This window comes from Solanum pennellii, chromosome 3, assembly GCF_001406875.1.
Source record: "Solanum pennellii chromosome 3, SPENNV200".
Classification (NCBI taxonomy): domain Eukaryota; kingdom Viridiplantae; phylum Streptophyta; class Magnoliopsida; order Solanales; family Solanaceae; genus Solanum; species Solanum pennellii.
The window spans coordinates 5,202,627-5,225,427 of record NC_028639.1 but is presented as its reverse complement, the minus strand read 5'-3'; the positions used below and the strand labels follow the sequence as shown (position 1 = coordinate 5,225,427).

Genomic DNA, 22,801 nt, shown 5'->3' with positions numbered 1-22,801 from the left:
ATCAAATTTGATACACAACAAATGAACAAGAATATGTTTATCATCTTCTCAATTCACACATATATACATCAACAACATACCCCACTTGTGTAATTGCACTTGGTATGTTGTTGTTGTATACATCTTAAATGTGTACAATTTTGCATATTTAAAGAATATTGAACTTACAGGCACTCTTTGTCTTGATTATAAAAAAAATGAGCCAACATACTCCCTAGTAAACAGAAAACTTAGAGTAACAACCAATTATTCAATGGTAAATATCTTTTCTTGAGACCTCTACCATTATCCTTACACTAAATTCAAACTTAACATGGCTTTTATGGTTATTTTTTTTGGTTTCCGACTTGGTACCTGGTATCTGTATTGAGATGTGACTATATTTGAATTTGTGATGGGAAGTCCCACAATGGGGGTAAAGCTCTCCTTTAGAAAGATGACTCCATATCCAGGGCTCGAACAGTTTTTACGAATATCAGTGTTCTTGATTTCCCTTCTTCTTGGAAAACAATCCACTAATCAAAGGGATTAAAGGCCTCATTTTCCTTTTCATTTTCTTCTTAAGTTGTGAAGGACTAGTTTCCATTTCCTTATTTACATGATCTTTGTTGACAATGATCCTAGTTAGTAAAGGTGTACTAGCAAATTTAACAGACCTCTTTGTCTTGAACTCTATCTCATTGTCATCTTCCTCTTGAAACTGTGTTCTGGCTTCAACACTGGATGACGGATTCTCGATGAATTTGAGCTCTTCATCAATCTCAGGATTATCTAGCGCTAACGGTACTTTCTGCTTCTGTTCTCTTGTCTTCAATTGCTGTATCTCTCTTTTTGTTAGTTCTAGCTCTTCTTTTAAAGATTGAAGGCAATGTGCCATGAATGTTCCTTCTTCTTTACTTTTCTGGAGGTTTTGCTTTGTTTCTTCAAGCTCAACTGTCACTGGTGATTCAAGTTTAGACTGGTTCTGTTCACCACTTGCCTTGCTCTGCACCTAAGAGAGTTGAGATAATTATGCTTCATGCACATACATTAGAGTTGGGGGCTTAAATAGTTGTGTTTAGAGTGACAAAACTAGTCGATGAAAATAATGACCCGTTTATCCATTAGCTTAGTTGGGTTATGGCCTGTTCCAAAGCCTATTTCAGCCTAAGTAATGACATGTTATTTATTAACACAACTTATTTTGATCCGTCTAAGTTCAGTTTTTTGACACTTTTAGTTCCCGAAATTTATATTTCTATCTTGTTTTCAATTTCATTAGCATTATTGTTTTCATCTATGTTGCCTTGTGTAGTTTCTTTCGTACAATAACTGTAACTGCGTCCCCAATCATTAGCAAGTTGGGGTCGACTATATGAATTTATCGACTTTCATATGGTTAATTCAAAATGAAGTGTAAGTCAAAAGTTGAAGAAAAAGAACCTCTTTGAGTTGCTTGGCATAAATTTCTCCAGCCAAAAATTTCTCTCCAAATAACATGACTGCCTCCTTCACTGACCCAAATGGCTGCCTCGTATCGATCTCTACTCGTCCCCGCACCACCAGCCCTCCTCTTTCCATTTTATACTCAGTCAGAACTCAATATGCAGGAAAAAAAGATGATGAAATCTGGTGTTTGTTATTTGGTTGAGTTTTATGTGTATATATATTGCATGAAGAACTAAGGATAAAAAGGGACCATATTGTTTGTTACAAAAATTGGTAGAATTATTGCTTTTAGTTATCACCTAATTAGAATGTTTAAAAAAAATCATTTAAGATAGTGTGGGTGGAGAGTTTCATATCTTGGCTTTCACTTCACTAGAATTATATCATATGTTTGTTAATTGATGTTGATATTGGCTTCTTTGTTAGTTGCCCCATCACATTCCAAAATGCCTAATAATTAAACATTGTTAGAAGAAACACTTCATTATACGAAACAAAAGAAATTCATATCGATTAAAAAAAGTAGATTTTTCGCGGCTTAATTATATACGTCAGTCACGTATGTTCTCAAACGTCTATTTGGTAGTTAAGTTAATAACATAAAATATCTATTAGTCTAGATTGGAAAAAGAATGAGGTTTTACGGCTTATTGGGGTAATGCGTACAACATATAATTAAAAAGAGGTGATATATTTTAAGTTGTTACTTTATCCAACATAATTAGCATTTCAGAATAAACTTGAAGTTTTCTTATAATTTGACTCAAAAATATCTCATAAAAAGATTTTTTGGTTCAAATATTTAATTAGAATAAGTTATAATTTAAAGACCGATATGAAATTTAAGAGATTGTGGTGTATTAAGGAACTTATTTTTTTGGGTAACTTTCACATATAGCAAATAAAAAATTCATATTTATATGCTATAGCAAATATAGAACTGTATAATTCGCTATATATATACAGTTGAAGCAAATTGTATAAAATAAAGTGTATAAAACAAGAAAGAGAAAGATACATGAGCAGAGAACTGTATAAAAACAAAGTGTATAAAACGAATTGTATTATTATAAGTGTATAGGACGAAAATATATGTACTTGCATGTGTATATTCAATTTTCTCACGCTTTATACAAACAGAAACGCAATTTATACATTTCGCTTCTGTTTGTATAAGTGAGAAAGGCGAGGGTGGCGAGCGAGATTTGGGAGAGTGGCAAGCGAGATCTGAAAGATGGGAGAGAGAGGAACAAAAATATATGTATTTATACAATTTTCTCTGCTTTATACAATTAGAAACAATTTTTATACACTTGTGTTTGTATAAAAAGTGAGAGAGATTGGAGGAGTGGCGAACGAGATATTTGGGAGAGAGGCGCCTGGCAATTTTTTGCAAACGTTTGCTATGGAGCACAATTAAATCAAACTCTAGTTACTCCATTTATTTTAGGTTATTAGTTTGCTATTATATTTAATTTTCCCTATTTTCTATTGGCATGGGGCAATGAAAGTTGTGGTTCATAATGACCAAAGCCCAAAGTGGGAAGCCCAAAAAAAAATTGATAAGAAGGTGACCACAGTGTATTGCCCCCTTTTTTTGGGTGTTTTAAGGAGGAAAATATTTTTCACAAAAAGTATTTTTGTAGATTTTTTTAATATAAAATGTCAATTGTGGAATACCTTTTTCTACTTTTACTAGAGAATTTAATTTTCTTAAAAAGCTTATTTTTCCAAAAAATATAATTGATGAGAAAATCAAAAAAAATGAACACGTCCATCTTATTAGAGCCGTCAAAATAGATTTAGCCAATGGGGCCCATAAAAGCCCTTGGCCTTGAGGCTTGATTGAGGTCGGGCCGGGTTCGGCCCATGGGTCAAATATTTTTATCACGGTAACTTATAATAATCTAACTAGTATATAATTTAATTACTTAAATATACACTATGTTTTAATATTATGAATCTTATCAGATTTTGGTATGTCCAAATACATATATCTCGAATATGGACTCAAAATTAGGCTAATATGTTATTGGTGTACTCTATCAAAGTAGATTCACATGTATCTAGGATAAATAGACAATATCTCACACCCTCGCCTCCCTCAACTCTTCCTTACCACTTACTTATCTCGCTTGTGTTTCTGGTATGTGAGATACATGCTAATTACACTACTCTTTGCTAGTGCTGTTAAAATAAGACCATTATTTGTCATATTTGATTTGAAAATCTTTTCATTTTCTTAATGTTATAGAATTGTTAGTTTAAAAAGAAAAAAATAAAAATAAAGAAGGGCTAGCCCGCCCCAGCCTCAGCCCTTCAAGGGTCGGGTTGGGTTGAGCATATTCAGGCCCTTACGAATGAAGGGCCAGCCCGCCCTAGCCCTTCAAATTCCATGGCCCACAAGGCTTGGGTTGGGCCGGCTCGTTTTGAGAGCTCTACTTCTTATATTTCCTCTATTCACTTTTGTTTGTCACGGTTTGACTTGATATATCCATTAGGAAAATAATTATTGATATATGTATTTTACCAAATTATCTCCTATTAAAGGTTTTGAAAAATAAGTATTTAATATTGAGAGTAAAATATTAATTAAATTATTTTTTTATTGACATGTAAAATATTATTTTAAAAAATAGAAATTTATTTAAAAATAGATGATAAGTAAAAGTGAACGGAATGATAGTAATGAACTAAAACTAAAGTGGGAGACTTCTATTTCAAGAGTTGACCCCATCTTCTATATATTATTAAAAGCTAGTGGAGAGTACTTACTATGAATTATTGCTACTAGACAAATAATTGGTTAGTTCATCATAATCTTTAGATAGTGATATTTGTAAGGCGAATTCATGATATAAATTTAAAATATTTAATTTTTAAGGTTCTTAAATGAACACTTAATATATCACACTTTTAAAATAAAAATGAACTCAGATATAATATTTATTGAAATTTTAGTGGATTTTCATACATCTAATCTTTCTGGAAAAGTAAGACATTCCACGTATTTTGATCAATCAAGGTGAAAAATGAGGTTTTTCTCCCTCGACAGAATAAAGTCGAGTCAAAAAATTTTGATTCGAGATAAATTCGAGGAAGTGATACCTCTTTAGGTTGTACTTCAGTCTTTAAAAATTGATTAATAAATAAAGATAGATGTACTCTACATATTTTGATCAATTCAAGGTGAAAATGAGGTTTTTCTCCCTCGACAGAATAAAGTCGAGCCAAAAAATTTTGATTCGAAATAAATTCATGAGGAAGTAATTACTCTTTAGGTTGTACTTCAGTCTTTAAAATTTGATTAATAAATAAAGATAGATGTACTTAATGTCTTGCCCATGAGAGCTCATATATACACCACTAATATACTCAGTGCCATAGTTATATTAAATTCGAATAAACTCATTGTAATATTTCATTTGGCACCATATGAACTCATCGATACTCGATATTTACATTAAATTATTTTAATCATTAGTATTAAATGGAAGGAAAAACAGATAAATCAACCATATATAGTTCAAAGGTAAAATAGTGTACCAAAGATAAAATTCCAACCTTTTTTTTAGGAAAAAAAATATTATCTTGTGTTTGCACATGGATAAAAAAAAAAGAAAAAGTGAACTAGATGGAAAAGAGAAATGGATGAATATTTAATTTTTATTTTTTGTTTTTGTAAATAAAAGCATTGAAATATGTGTTTTTGCACTTTTCTTTTCTTTTTTTCCATGTGAGGCACACATTTTTTGGGTATTAAATCCATTTTTTAATATTTGTTATCTCAACTTTAGAATAAATGAGTAATTTTTATAACTAGAACGACAGTTTTCTTTTTATAAATTTGATGGTTTTAAAAAATGAAATAATAAGGTTAAATTAGTTAAGTGAAAAATTATTTCTTAATTTTTTAAACTAGACAAGTAAAAATGAATATTTGTTTTAGTATAGCAGATAAGTAAACGTAAACAAAGCATGTATCTTTGGATTTAGAAAAATTTCATTAATTTGGATCATTAAACATTGCCAAAAAATTATTTACTTTGGACGGAAATAACTCCCTAATTACCCAAACATTCCTATTATATTTATTGATTCTTCTTATAATTTGAAATAATGATATTTTATTCACTATTTAATAATTTTATATCATAATTCAAGTCAGATTATTTAGATATATGTTTTTATTATCAGATACACTAAACTAGGGAGAGAGACGAGTGAGAACAGAAGGGAAGCAAGCAAGATTTGTCTATATATCTCACAAAAGAATCATACTAGATACATCATGTATCTGATGTGATTTGCATGTATCTGGAATACCGAGTATGCAAGCGAGATGAGGAAGAGCAGAAAAACGAGATTTTTTTATGTATCACAAATACACACGAATCCACTTTGATACAGTATATCTATAACGAATTACACTTAAGTTTTACTTCATTTATGTTGAAATACATGTATATAAACATATCTGAACATATTTAAATATATCTAAACACATTAAAATCTAATAAAATTTATAATCTTACAAACTAACCTATATTTAAATAATTTTTCTAAAAGTTGGAACATTTCTCTTTTTAATCACCGACATTAACATTACAGCACCACAAATCCACAGACAAACAATTTTTGGTCCACCTGTAATAGTGCACGTTTTTTTTAAAAATAAAATAAAATAAAATTCTAGCAGCTATTTTATGTTCATATTTGAAGAACATTATTTTATTTTCACAAAAAAAAAAGTAAATTGTAGATTATTTATCACATAAAATGAAATGCTGAAAAGTCACTCTTTTACTGTTCTCTTTAATTTTGATGTGTGAAAAGAAAGCTCATGGGGGGATTTATATTTATATATATAATAAAATAATAACATGTTTCATTAAAAAAAAATCACTTGACTCATTGGTGATCCCTTAAAGTTGATACGATATTTTAACTTAGACATCCTAACTTGAGAATGTTCATTTAGACCGTAGGGTTTTGCTGTGTTATTTTAACACTTTTATTGATATCAGCCAAAATACATAGTGTGTGTTACACTCGCGAAACTGTCTCACCCGACACGCCATTGCTATGTCAAATAAATTTTTTTAATTTAGTTTAAAGAAAATAATATTAAATTCTTTCAAGAAAAATTTTGTAAGTGGATTTATTTTTAGATTTTAAAAATATTTTTCGTTATTTTTGTCAAACCTTCATCTTTAATGGATGAAATTCAAGTTAGGATAAAATGGTGGATAAAAATAGGAAGAAGAAGAAGAAGAAAAAATAATGAAAAACTAACTAAAAGACTATTTCACGCGCTGGTTAATGAGTGTATCACACTCATTATGGATACACTCATTATGTCAGGTTAGCAAAAGTGTCAAATTATCAAAGCAAAACGCTACATCAGGTGTCTAAAATGAACATTTTCTAGTTAAGATGTCTAAGTGAAATATCGTGCCAACTTTAAGAGGTCACTGATGAGTTAAGCCTAAAAAAATAATCGTTTAATCAAACTCCAAAATAATAAATAGATATATATATAATTTCATTTAAAATAGTCTCATTTGTTTTATGAGTGTGTGTCATACTATTTGAGGATCTTTCATCATGAGTTTCTCCATAATGGCACGCGAATCACTTGTTAGACTTTTCTTCTGATATAATATAAAATAACACGTTCACTAATGAAGACGATTTTATATTCATGATTAAAATTTAATTTTTTTTTATTAAACTTAAAGAAAATATATATAGTTATTATTTCATTACAATCTATGTTAATAATTTATCACACATTTAAACATAGACTTTGAGCAGACAAAAATCACTAGTTAAGTTCGATTCTTACTACAATTCATTTTTGAGAAAAAAAACTATATATAGATTCTGAGCAGACAAAAATCACTAGTTATGTTCGATTTTTACTATAACTCATTTTCGAAAAAAGAAATTTATACATGTAATCATAAAAAGAATCAGACTCACTCACACATGAAGAGTGCGTTATTTGAAGAGTTTATGCAGTCAAGTCTACAATTTATATTTTAATTCAAAGTGGTCTTTGGTAAACCTAGATTTTGAATTTTATAATTTATATATAGTTAAATAATCAAAAGATTAAGAATATTATGTTATTAGTGCTTTTCTCTGACATTTTTTTGCCTTTAATTTAAAGAAAGTTTGTGAAGTTTTTAAGAAAAAGTTTGCATAATGTGAATGCCTTTTGTGTTAAGTACTTAAGTAAGATCCTATTAGTCAAGATGGTACTAATTAATTAATTATAATGAAAAATAGTGAAGTGAAATTAAACATTTTAATTAATTAATATTGATCTAAAATTGTGAACTTGAACTTGTTTATTTAGCATAATCTTTTAGTGTTCAAAGTTATTTCCACCAATATTGCATTCTATATTTATATTTGATTCTTTGAATATTTTTACGTGATTTCTACTTAATTTAATTTAGTTTAAAGATAGCTAGGTGTTTCATATAGCTTCATCTCATAAAATTATAGAAAAATGACAAAAACAACACATTATATTTAGGATAGAATTAACATAATCCCTTAAATATATTTGTAAATAGTTTTGATTATCTAATTAAGTATGTCAAAATTGAGTACTTCTGATTTTCATCAAATATTTAACAAAAATCTATTTAACGAATTTAACGAAAATTGTTCCAAAATCTATCCCAATTGGAAAAAAGAATCTAAAATATATTCGAACTTTGACCGAAATTGTTGTTACGACACCGAACTTTATAGAGGACCTTTTACCCCTGCACTTTAAATAGTGTATTTTAAAGGTATATATGTGTCCACATGGACATCATCAATATTGCATCATTTTAACTAGTAATGTGTCCACGTGGACACACATATACCTTTAAAATACACTTTAAAAAAGTGCAAAGGATAAAAGATCCTTAATAAAGTTAGATATTATAACAATAATTTCGATCAAAACTAAAATATTTTTCAAATTCTTATCCAATTATGACAAGAAATTGCAGATGTAAAAGTTCCAAAAAACCACCCCAAATACAAGAAATACAATAGCAAATATTACACATCCAAGTATGATTTCATTTTAAATCCTATTTTTTTCATCATTCCCCTAAAATAAAATAAAAATAAGAGATATTTTCTCAAAAAATATTTAAAAAATAATAACTTCTTAGGAATATATTTAAGTAATTACTTTGAACCTTCTAGACATGGAAAGATCATTTTTACTGTCATTTTATCTAGAGTGGTCATCTAATTATATGAATTAAGAAAAATAAAAAGATATACTACTAGGTTACAATTTTCAACATATAGGAAGATGACTTGGACTTGCAAAAAAGATATAGAAATTTGAACTTGTCAAAAAGACCAGGTCAATACCATGTGGCAAGGACAAGGATTGGATCATCAATTGCTCCGGATTCTTCGTCCAGTTTAATTTGTCATGTTATATTTTTCAAAAATAAATTTGATTAATTTTTTTAAATTACGTTATGCTAATTTGATATTATAAACCAAAAAACAAATAGATATTCAAAAACTATATAAAAAGTACTATAAATTACAAGTTTTTGCATATATCAATATAATGAAAAAATATGTCGTAAAATGTTTAGTTAAACTTTTTATAGTTTAACTGTAAGAAAAATTATGACAATTAAAAGTGGACGGAGATAATACTATGTAATTATTTTTCTGTCTCAAAATATTTGTCACTTTTTAAAAAAAAGTAAATTTGATTCATTTTTAAAGTCATATTTAGATTAATTTCATATTTTAAAATTAAAATTTAGATATTTAAAAATACTATGAAATATTATGATTTATAATTCTTCATATATTAATGAGAAAAAACTATATATATGTAGCTTAAATTATTGGTCAATATTCATAAAATTGAAGTGTTGAAAAATAAATTATGAAAAATATTTTAGAACAAAGAAAAGTATAACTAGAAAACAAGGTATAGTTGAGATTCTTTTGGGAGGTGGTATATTATTATTGGATATATTTTTCAATCAGTGGCTAGAGTGTGAATACTCTGTGCGATCAATAAGGACAGTGATAGAGTAATAAGTACGTCTTTAATTTCAATTAAAGATTTTGAATTTTAGTTTTTTCATGTATAGAATTATTTTTGTTAGAAAGTATTTTATTTCTTATATGAAATTTTTTGAAGTAAACTTAGATATTGTCATACTCTAATATGAATATCGAATACTGAATAAAAAAATATGTAAGACTGAATTTATTTTTTTTGAGTGGGTGGGGTGGGTGGGGGGGGAGCAGGACCCAAATATTGTTGGGAATTAAACACACAACACACACAAATAATCTAGAGAAAAGAGAAACGGAACACAAACGGGACACACAAGAATTTAACGTGGTTCGGTTTCCCTACTCCACGACTGTAACAGGAGGAATTTTATTTCACTTGTGCTACTCTGGAATTACAAATACAAGGATCATATTTATAGGAAAGCCAAATGGTTAACCTAGGGTTTCAGTAATGGGTCGGGCCGGCTCACAAGCCTCCACAAAGCCCAACAATCTCCCACTTGGAGGCTTGAAGAATTTCAACTGCCATCCACTTAGAACACTTGTATGTCTAGTAATCTTTTTCAACTCTCTCCTGCTACAGCGGCCTTCTCATCAGTCAACTGAAAGGCCCGTTGAAGCTCCCCGAAGCTTCAACACATCAGTCACGGCTGAAACTGCCCTTGACTCGTCCTCGGTCCCTACCGGCTCCCACTTGAGACACGAACTGCCGGATCCTAGAACTCCCTGAGAACAAACACTCTCCATACTCAGCAAGATATTTTCTGGAGACGTATCAACAGCTGGAATACTGGTTCTCTTGACCCACTGTCTTCTAGGAGCCTTGGCTGAAGCACGGCCGGTGCTCCCACTGCCACAAACGCCTCTGACTGGTCTTCCTGAACCTTTCCTTGCTCGTTCATCCTGAATCTGACCTGTGGCTCTGGGTTTCTTTCTTGCAAAGACAACCTTCTTCTGCCCACGAGATTCTGTGAACCGGACTTTGTTTTTCTTCTGAACTGGGACGGTCACTCCCTCAGACGGTAATCCGACAATATACAACGATCCTCTTTTTGTTCCACGAGCCATGACAAGATTGCCCCTCACGACCTTCCACTGCCCATTTCCGAACTTCACATGATGTCCCTGTTCATCCAACTGCCTAACAGAAATCAAACTTTTCGTCAAGCTTGGAACAACTCTGACATCCTTCAAGGTCCAGAAACCGACTGGCGTCTTCAGCACCATGTCACCCATGCCCGTAACATCAAGAGCTCTATCGTCTGCAAGCCTTACCTTTCCAAAGTCTCCAATAACCAGATTCTGCAATGCTTCACTGCTGTGGGTAGCGTGAAAAGAAGCACCAGAATCCATGACCCAGGAATCCACATTGCTCTCCGCGCAACAGATAAACAAATCCTCGTTGACGCTGTCTTCTGCAATGTTGACTTGTTTGTCTTTCTGGCATTGATTCCTGAAATGCCCCACCTCCTTGCAGTTCCAACATGTTACACCTGAGCCATCCCGAGCCTTTGACTGACTCCTTCTTCGGTTCCTGCTCCCACTACCTCTGTTATTTCCTCTGCCTCTGACGACGTTTAGCATATCACCTGATGATTCTCCAGAACTCCTTCTTCTGACATCCTCGCCAAGAACGAGATCACGAATCTTCTCAAAGGTGAATCCATTAGGTCCCACTGAACTGGCAACTGCTGTAACCGTTCCGGACCAACTGTCAGGCAATGATGATAACAGTAGTAAAGCTTGAACTTCATCATCGAACTTAATGCCAACTGACAAAAGTCTGGCTAAGATCGAATTCAATGAGTTGATGTGCTCGGTAACTGAACTGCCTTCCTTCATCTTTGTGTTCACCAACTCTCTAATCAGAAAAATTTTGTTTGCTGCAGATGGCTTCTCGTACATGTTAGACAAGGCTTCCAAGATGCCTTTCGCTGTCTTCTCCTTAAGAATGTTGAACGCAACATTCTTGGTCAACGAGAGTCGGATAACTGACATAGCTTTCCGATCCAAAACTGCCCACTCTGCATCAGACAATTTTCCTTGCTTGTCACCCAACACTACGTCCAAATCTTTCTGAACCAGCAAATCTTCAATCTGCATCTTCCACCAACTGAAATCTGTACCATCGAACTTCTCAATTCGGAACTTCCCATCTTCTGCCATCTCAAAGGACTTCGGCAATTCCCTTAACGGCGTCTACAGACAGCGGGCGGCGATTTGGACGATGCTCACGATCTGGACGCTCGCGGCTGGATCTGAGGCTCCTCGACGCGGCGGCCACTGGAACGGCGCGACGGACAGCACACGGACGACGGCTGTTCGCACCCTGCGCGGTTCTCCTAGCCGGCTGCTGCTTGAGGTTACCCACACGGTAACGGCGGCTACTCCTCCCTGCACACAGTTCTTCACACAAGAACCCTAGGTGACAATTTCTCACAGTTTGTGTTACAATGTTGTTGAAACCTCGCTCTGATACCAATTGTTGGGAATTAAACACACAACACACACAAATAATCTAGAGAAAAGAGAAACGGAACACAAACGGGACACACAAGAATTTAACGTGGTTCGGTTTCCCTACTCCACGACTGTAACAGGAGGATTTTATTTCACTTGTGCTACTCTAGAATTACAAATACAAGGATCATATTTATAGGAAAGCCAAATGGTTAACCTAGGGTTTCAGTAATGGGTCGGGCCGGCTCACAAGCCTCCACAAAGCCCAACAAATATTGGTTGGAGTCTTGGACTTGTCACTTTAATTAATAGTGTTTGTATTTTAGTAAGGCTAAAACCAATGGACTACTTACAAAATTGTTTTTTGAAAAGAAATATTATACTCAATTTGCATAGATTAATTATCTTTTTACCAAACTTACAAAAAAAATTTTGAAAAGAAATACTATGCTCAATTTGCATAGATTAATTATCTTTTTACCAAACTTACAAAATTGTTTTTGAAAAGAAATCTTATGCTCAATTTGCATAGATTAATTTATTTATATCGGTCTGAATTCATATGACATATTATTATTTTTTTGGTATTTTAAAAAGAAATACATTTTATATTAAAAAGATTATTCTTAAACTTTCACTATTTTTTCATAAAATTTATGTTTGAACAATCACATTGAAATCTACTATAGATATATGTTACTATCTTTTGTCAAACTCAAATTTTCGATAATTTTACCTATTTAAGTTCAAGCACATGTTAGAATGGTATGAATAATACCATATATGTTTTGTATTTATTTTTTTTTGCTTGAATTTTTTTCAATATTATTTTTGTTTACCAAAATATTATCGTGTTTTGTAAAGTAGTACAAATATTTAAAAAATTTCTAAAAGAAAAATCTTAGAAATTGCTAGCAAATGAATTTGTCTTTAACATAATAATAAATTCAAAAAAAGAAATTCTTATGAATTATTATCATCAGTTAGGATATGAAGATCAACCCATTTGTTGAGTGGACCTTTTTTATAAAAATAAATAAATATTTTTTTTAAGAAAAAAAAAACTCTTAGTTTATTAACTTATATTGCTTGTAATGTAAATTGTCAGATTCAAAGTTATACCTTCAATTAATTATGGAAATATCTTATTTTTTTTTATCACATTACCTCTTTTTTCTGCATTAAAAGAAAAGGTGTCAACTTGATTAAATAGACTTTTTGTTTTACCTCAATTCAAAAGTTTAGTTTAAAAAGTAACAATTAAAAAATCTCTTGGAGCGTGAACAAACTATATGGGGACCTAACGTTAGAGGCGTGATTGAGATATTACTTTGGGACTTTAAATTTGACTCTATATAAAATGTAGCTTAAAATATATTGATTGTTCAGATCGTATGAATGTATCCATTTTGGACTTGAGATTTCATTACCCCACCCCCATCCTACGCCTAGACATCCCACCTGGAACATGAACGATTTATCTTGGAGACCCAACATCGGGGACTAGTTCTGCTATCATGTTAAATAAATTTTACGTCTAAATTCATCCCAAAAAATAATTTAAAAGGTAAGAATTATCTAAGTCATATTAAGAGTCTTAGAAATTGTTTAATCATTACCATCTTAACTACGTGATACCCTAAAAAAACTTACTTAAATTATTTATTTATTATTATTTTCGTTTTATTGAATTGACCTAAAAATTTGTCATTGGAGTATAAAAAATAAAAAATTTAAATCTTAGGCTCTTAAATAAATATATGTTAAATATATTAAAATATTCTTTAATTTTATAATTTTAAATATATCGTGTGAAAAATTAGAATTAAAAATTATTAAAACTAAAAAAATATATACTTTAAAAAAAATAAAAAGAGAAGTAGATAACCAAGGGATTATATAAAAAGCTGAATATTGACTAAGACTCTAATTGATTTATATATGACCTATGATGACTTCACATCTAAAGTTTGAACATCTTGTTTCCAATCACTATGGGTTTGTTTGTATTATAAAAAATAATTAGTTGACAAAATAATATTTTAATTATAAGGCACCAGCTGTACAATTTTAAATAGCAAAATTGCCTTTTTCTTTAAAATAAAATTTTCTAATGTTACACCATTGACTACATCCAAAAATCCCAACCAAAAGAATTACTTAAAAATTTGTATGGGAGATTCATAGAAAGAACTATGTTCCTAACTTATATATGACTGTCAACACATACTCAACAATTATTTTATTTTAGGTGGGGTTAGGGTTGGGTGGTGTGTGTGAGTGCATCTTTCAACTACTTGCACTAATATAATATGATTTTCGTAAAATATTTTTTTCTACTCGATCATATTGGAGCCTTGTCACGATTCAGATCGTCGTGATTGACACCCACATTAACCCTTTGGTGGAAGAACCACAACTACAACCCAAACAAGCAACTAATCCAAAAACTAAAGCATTTAAGGATACGGAACAAATCAAAAACTAAGGAAAGAAATAGAGTTTCCATAAACCCTAGAAAAGGTCTAACAATAATAAACTAACATTCGAGAAGTAATCATTAGAAGCTAAAAGTCAATGTACCAAAACATCTAAAGTTCAACGAGTCTAAACAAGAAGGGATGCAACCACAATCTATTGAATTAATCAACTAACTAAGACAATGTCTAAGTCGAAAATGATGGACATAGACGAAAGAGAATTCCATACAGCCCGAAAGAATTGGTTCACCCTTGAATTCGAAACAATGATCACTGATCTTCTAAGCGAGGTCTGTCAATAGTCACTTGAAGATGCCTTGTACTCTACAAAAATAAGAGCAAATGCATAATCAATACATAACCACAGTGTAATTGTAGAATCACACGGTTATTCCACTAAGTGTAACATAGGCAAGTCAAACAACGTAACATTATAACCACATACATATATATCAACATATACAATATTATCAATATTTACGTACAACGATCAACTTCAAAATTCTCAATATACACAATTATGTTAAGTAATTGGTCCTCTCATGGAACCCAAAGCCAGACTGTTAGCATACCAGAACGTGGTACCTGATCCCATAGTTATACCGCAACGTGACAATTTGATCCCATTTTTATGCCGGAACAAGGCAATTCGATCCAGTTAGTTATGCCAGAACGTGGCAATCCAATCCATCAACACACCACAATCACAAACATAAGTATACTTTCAAGGCATACAATTAAGAGCCATTCATGGCATATAGTCATTCATCTATCTCATTTACAACAAATGTGATCAATAATGCAACATTCATATACGTACAAATATCATAATGAAGCAAGAATATTCATACATCAAAATCATAGAATCACAATCATCACCTACCTCAAAATAAGCCTTGAAACCCTAAGAAGCTTGATCCTACCCTTTTCGGATTCGTTCCGCTTGTTCTTGGTCTACAAACAATCGTAGTAACACCAGAATCAACAAACAATCGTTAATTACTCGAAACTATAACAATTCTCTGAACACTAGATCATACACATGATCCCAAGTATCCAATTTAAAGTTGTTTCCACCATAGAATTTACATCAAAACCCTCCCCCATCAATATTAATTCATTATATTACGTGCTACGGAATGAAAAATGGATTCAGGAAGTGAAAAACTTATCTTTAGCCTCAAGAATGGTGAAAAATGAGTAAGAGTCGCCTGGGTTCGTTTCTTAGCTCTAAAAGACGAAAAGTACATAATAAGGTCATTTAGGGGTTTATTAACGACCTTACGTCACGTCGAGCCCGCCACAACGGCCCTCAACCCCAGTGTAGCGGCTCCGCCAGAGCGGGAAAATCCCCGCCAGAGCGGGTTGCACAAGACAAAGAGCTATTTCAAAAATTTCAAGAATTCCATTTCACAACACACCCCTGAGCCACGACACTCAGAAAATATTATTTACGGTAAGATTGATTTCGTGAGTTCTACTCGCTCAAATTCAATTCCGTAAAGTCGTACGAGTTCTTTAACGAGTTATCAAACTACTCATGCAATTAAAAACATAAATGATTGACCTGATTTTTCCCAAATTTCCCTACACCTTAATGACTCCAAATTCGTCAAAATCTTGACTAGGTTGAAAATCTCAAGTTACTACGAAAAAGCTTTCCGACCCCAAATTTTTTCCCGTTTGCTTTTCTATAACATCGAAACTCGGTTAAAACAAACCTAGCTAAATTTGGATTGCATACCGCATGACTCATTTGAGGGTGGCGCTTTCAACAAAATTTTCTCCATACCCAGGATTCGAACCCAGGACTTTTGGTTGAGGATGAAGCAGTTCCACTATTACACCACAACCCATGAGGGTCCTAAATACTTTATTATACACTCAAAATTTTCTATTATCATAATTATATTCATTTATAAATTTCTGATAGTTAAGGGATTGATTAGTACATACATATAATAATATTTGATATGTTTATTTGACATTAACATAGATACATGTATTTTATCTAAAGCCAGTTATTTTAAATATTACAAAAAAATAACAAAATTGTTTAAATTTGTAAATCTCAAAGATATGCAGACTTCACTAAATAACTAAAAATTAAAGAAGATTAATATAATTTCAAATATTTTGAGGCTGCATTAAGCTCCAAGAAGTTGTCAATAAGGCAGTCAACCTTTAATACATTTTTCTAAAATTTTACAAAACTAGTATAAACGTATTTCACGGTAACGTTTTAGGATATTTTTTTTTAAAAAAAAACTAACAGCATTAGGTTGATATACGATACTGTAAGTAACGTTTTACTCTTAAAACGTTATTTTCAGTAACGTTTTACTTCTAAAACGTTACTATGAGTAACGTTTTAGGAATAAAACGTTACTGTGAGTAACATATATCAATCTGACGCCATCAACTTACATAGGGTGAACTGAAGAGATTGATGGGCTATAGTATATGCCACGAGTAAAGCAAGCATGTCGAAGTACATAAAATAATCCCATTTGTAACAATATATTTTTTTTCGCAAGAGATGAATTATAGAGTATTTCGGCATAAAGAGAGGACCACAAAGGTGTTTATCAAGAACATTATGCAAGAAATTCATTGAAGAGGTAGTATGAAATCTATGCATAGACATGATTATTATCCATAGCATAGCATAATTGTGGTTATCTAAGGTATATGAGCTCTATCTGAAATTATATCCATGTCTTGAGTTTTGAATCGATACATATTGCAATATTTGGCAATAAAAATTACAGTTACCAACAAAAAAAAATGTGATAAAAATTGACGACGATAATGATAGAAATAAAGAAAGAAAAAGAAGAGAAAAGAAGAAATATGGAAAGAGAAATAAAGAAAGAAGAAGAGGAACAAAGAAATCTTTTAAGAAGAGAGAACTTTTCAAATATTTCGAAATTGGAAATTGAGTTTATTTTAAATATTTTTAAAAGTTTAGAAGTTTTAAATATAACATTTTAGACCCCAATTATCTTAATCACTAATTAAAAAAAATTGACTTGGTCAATCTTTTTTCGTCATCAATTTTAATTTCTAACACTTTTTTTTGTCACCTCCTCTTCAATTTACTTGAGACAGTAAGTCAAGACTTCTAAGCCTATAAATATGAGGGTAGGTCTCATTTTCTAACTTAATCAAAAATAGTTCTTCATATGGTGTCAGCCGTCATAAGCTAAAAGAGAGAGAGATTCAACTTAGTTCGTTTTTTCTGTTACGGGTTGCTAGGGGTGGACATAAACACCGGAAAATCGAAACACCAAATCGAACCGAAATTTTTTAATATTTTGATTTTGGTATTTCAGTTTTCGCTGTACATTTTTATATTTTTCGATATTTCAATTCGAATTTCGGTACAGAATTTTTATTTTTCGATATTTCGATTTAAACCAAAATAATTTATATTATAATATATGTTTATATTATATTAATTAATTATGTTAAACAATTTTTTTTAAAAAAAGAAAAAAATCTGAAAAGTGAAAAGTAAAAGCTACTTTATACTTTTTTAACTTTTAGTCTTTTATACTTTTACTTTACACTAATTTGTAGAAATTCTAATCTGAAAATAATTCATCTTCCTCATTCTTCCAAGTTTCATAGTTCCATCCTTCCAAGTTCCTTTCAAGTTTTTCTTATTTCATTTTTTTGGTCCGTTTTTCGTCAATTTTTCGTCCGTTTTCCGTACATATAAAATCGTTTTAAATTGACATACATAATCAAGGAAGTGATAACCTTGATGTGAATCAAACAAAAAAATTGTAAAGTTTGGAATTTTAAAAAGCTCACTAAGCAGGCCCATTAAAAATCGAAATAAAAAAATCATACCAAAATAATAAAAATCGAATCAAATCGAAATATTTCGATTCGGTACGGTACACATTTTACAAGAATCGAAAATTGAAAAAATTAAAAAAAAAACTAAAATCGAATCAAAATACCAAATGCCCACCCCTACGGGTTGCTATATGGATGAAGATTCAAACCTTTTTCTTCATTTATTTCGTTATATTATAGATATTCATGGTCTATGTAATTATTATAGTTGTTTTTCTTGATCAATCTAAAACTTGGTATCAGAGCATATTGCAATATATTTATGATCATATTCGTAATTATATTGAAGTACTAATTAACTGCAAATTTGATCGCAATTGATTTAGAGGCATAAACCCTAATATAAAGTTCTTGTGTCATGATTGTTAGGTTCTAAATTCAATTTGCAGTTTATAGCGACTTAATTTATCCATGTTCAGGATTTTAAATTTATTTAATATGCTCTGATATCAAGTGTTAGATTAATTGAAAAACACATTAACAATAATAATAATATAGATCGAGACCACCTAAAATATAAGGAAATTAATATATAAAGATACACACAATATGCATTAATATTGTTGAGTTATTTTACATTCTATAAATGAGTTAATTCTCCCTTTAAATGAATTAAGTATAATGCAAAGGATACAAAATCAATTACGTTACAAAAGAGATAAACATACATATCTATTTAAAAATTAATTTTTTTAACGTAAATGTAATGTAATGACTCTTTAATATCATTCACATCACAATCCGCTTATCAAAATTAATTTACTTCTTTGCAACTCATTTCCTTACAAATTCGATATAAGAAGTGTCTTTGGTGAATATAAGATAAAACACCAAAAAGAAAAGAAAACATCTTCCTATTTTCTTTTTCTTAAAATATTTTTTAACAAGTGATATGGACAACCTCCAAATTTCAGTTACGAGTGCACATGTTTGAAATACTGTGAAATCTTGAAGAATGACCGGCTATAACGATTTGCATCGGAATCGGAAAAAAATCACTTCAAAATAGTGACTTATCAAGCCATAACATTTGTGATAAGTTATTTTCTATTTTGTAATAACTCTTATCCAGTATCAATATTGTGGTACCCAACAACTATTATTGTTTTATGATATGATCAACAAAAAGTTAAATATAATGTCAAAACTGAAGAATATTAATTATCTACATCAGATAGTTATACCAAACTAAATAACTAATATAAAAAAAAACACTAAATTAAAGTAAAATGCATATTATTTAATCATTATTATATGGTTAATAATATATATACAAGAAATATTTTATATTTATTGAATCTGATATAATATCCGATATATATAATTTTATTATCATTGATTATTGAGATTTTTCATACTAATCATATATATATATATATATANACGCGGCAAAGCCATGATTCACACATTTAGCGAACGGAGTTAAACTCATAACTGGCACGGGTTTTGAAGAAGCCAAAAAACAAGGCTGCAGTGAGTTGATAAATCCATGAGTCAAGAGCAGCAGCTTCTTTCTCAACTACGATACGAGATCGTGCCCTAAATCCATCTAGAATGTCTTTTCTACCCACATTCATTGTGTTATCAATAAACCTTTTTATAGTTACTGCCTTTTGTTCACTTGAATTTTCCATAAAGATATAGGATAGTCCACCTTTAGGCGATCCACACAAAAATTTATACAAACAACTTCAGTTATAGATATATATATATATATATATATATAAATAATCCAATCAATAGATCCAATATATAACACAATTAAAACAATCCTGCTCAAGCTATTATTATAAAAATTGTTTGAGGAAAAAAATTCTTAAATTAACGGTGAGGTCTAAATGTATACTATATGTCAAGTAATAAATAATACTTAAAATGTTAAAATTATATTAATTAAATTATAAATTTCGGATAAAAAGAATTGTTTATTTTCGACGTAAGAAAGAAAGGAACTTTGACTCTTTCTTGTTAATTTATCCAAAATAATAAACAATCAATCATGTAGATACAATTTTCATTTAAAAATGGCGTTTGACTAAAAAATAAAAGACTCTTGTCATCGTAAGCTTAATTTATATTTCATATTTATTTTCTTTGGGTGTGTTTGACACTATGAAAATCATTTTTTGAAGAAATTATTGGAAAAAAAATTGTTTGATTCATGAATAAAAATAAAATAGATATAATTTAATAAATGAATCGGCAGAATTGAAGAAGGTCTTGATGAAATATTTGAATATTAGAGATTATTAATAATATTTTATTGTTAATTCTTGTGAAGTCTAAATATTTATTTTGACCATAGAAGAATTTTTTGGTTTTTAATAATAATAATAATAATAATAATTTATTTCATGTAAATATTGATTGGATTTGTCTATGGCTTAGACCCAAGCATTTTGATATGATTTATTTCATGTAAATATTGATTGGATTTGTCTATAGATTAGACCCAAGCATTTTGATATGATTTTAAATCCTATGCATTGTTTGATATAGAAATATTTATGTAATCAATTAACTTATGAGATGATTATATATAAATATCTATAAGCACTAAATGGTAGCTTAACAAAAATGGTAACTAATATGCATTACAAATTTTATTTCTTTAATACTACTGGTCAAAAATTATTGATAGTAAGAGTTTTTATAATATTATATTTTTTTTTTGCTTTATTAATATGAAGGTGCATAAATTGAAATTAATTCTGAGTATTAAGATATTTTTAAACTCAAATTTTAATAAATTATAATTGTTATTTTATCAGTATCTAAATAAATAGATAAGTGCGTTAAAGACAATTCTTCAAAAGTATTTAATGTAGATAGTGAAAATCAAGAAGAGATGAAGAAGCCATTTTGATCAATTACTCAATTTAATCACGAGAATAACATTTTAGACCTCCACTTGTGTATATATGATAAATTTTTTGTAGTTATATTCATGAATTAATCATAACATAAAATTCTATGAAAGAGTGTATACTTAGAAATACGATAAGAATAATAGAGAATTTATTCGAATTTTTTGCCTAATAGATGTTTGATGAAGGTTGTATTCTTGTAAAGGTGGGTCGATGAAAAGAAAAAGATGATAATAGTAATTATACAATAAAAGATGATAATTGTGATTATTGACAGCGTTAGGCTTCATTTATTTGCATTTAATGGAGGTCTGAATCTTATTTCAGATTCAGCCTATTAAGTGCGTTTAGTTTTTAAATCTGAATCTGAATCATTCAGATTCATCCCATTAAGTTCTTTTGTTTTATGTTTTAAAAAGCCTCTTAATGGGTCTGAAGGGTTCTGAACGAATCAGATCCAAACAACATTCAGCGTCATTTAATAAGTTATCAAATAATAAATCATCGCTTCTCCGCTTTGGACATGCCTTCTATCTCATAACTAAAAAAATTCTTTCTCTCTTTTCTCAATCAAACACCATTTTTTCCCTCTTGAACTGGTAATTTTCGTAAATCCTTTCAAGTATTTTTTTCTATATTAATAATTTTTTTTTTGTATTGACGTGTGTCAAAAACACCAGTAGCAATAATATTTTTGGTGTATTATTGTTTATCAAGGTTTTCGAATGAAAAAATAGTATTCCAAATCATGATTATTAAAACTTTAAAACTTTTTTTAATCAAAAGTGATATGTTTTCTTGAAATGAAATTTTAATAATATTATATCAATATAATGTTTAATTTCACATGCACATTCAGATATTGAAAACAAACGACATTAATTATTTAGGATTCAGATTTAGATACTACATCTTAATATTCAGGTATGTATTAAGATCAAAACACCTGAATCTTAATAAAAATCTTAATATTTAGATGTGTATTCAATTTCAGACCTCTTAATCTTAACAAAAATAAATGCAGCCTTAGTGTGTAATTGCATATTGCAATTAAAAATTAATGATTACATAATTATAAGTAATAAAATTGTGCTAAAACCTCATTCTATCACAATTTTTTTATGCACTAATATATTAATAATTTTAAGATTTTGTACAAAATCATGATCTCGAATTATTCAACTTCATACTTTAAATTTTAAAATCATTTTAATCATGACCTATTATAATTTAACAACAAAATCTACACCATATTTTTTTTTTCAATTTTCACATGTAGATATAATATAAGTTACAGTTGGATGATTGAAATTTCTTCTCTCTTATTCAAAAATTTCAAGTTTTTTTCTAAAAATAGACTAAATTTAATACGTATATCAAATATCGAACGAGTACCGTGTAAAATACGTTTGCAAGGAGTGGACTTAGGCTTCTACTCCCCAAAGCAAAACACACCCTAAAATAAATCTTCAAACTCCAAAAAATGACAAGAACACCAAATAGAAAGAAATTTTTAAAAAAAGAAACAAAAATTCATAAAATGTGATTTTTTTTTTCAACTTTCACCAAAATCCAAACTGGAAAAAAATAGGGGTTTTTTTCATAGCAACCCCCTCCCCCTACCCCCCC

The 22,801-nt window shown here is 30.0% G+C and overlaps 1 protein-coding gene across 1 annotated transcript; it reads right to left on the bottom strand.

The window, feature by feature from the left end:
* Positions 1-24: 24 nt before the first annotated feature.
* On the bottom strand, positions 25-1,655 carry LOC107014688 (WEB family protein At2g17940-like). The gene is made up of 2 exons (XM_015214714.2): positions 1,423-1,655; positions 25-991 (listed from the first exon to the last, which is right to left on the bottom strand). Exons 1-2 carry the CDS (start codon positions 1,558-1,560, stop codon positions 476-478), a joined length of 654 nt encoding a protein of 217 aa, XP_015070200.1. The 5' UTR covers positions 1,561-1,655; the 3' UTR covers positions 25-475.
* Positions 1,656-22,801: the final 21,146 nt, after the last annotated feature.

Bases quoted from the DNA above. Each gene is read 5' to 3' on its own strand.
- LOC107014688 (XM_015214714.2), bottom strand. From the start codon at position 1,560: ATGGAAAGAGGAGGGCTGGTGGTGCGGGGACGAGTAGAGATCGATACG. The intron at 992-1,422 runs GTTCTTTTTCTT...CAACTCTCTTAG, and splicing joins ATGCCAAGCAACTCAAAGAG to GTGCAGAGCAAGGCAAGTGG.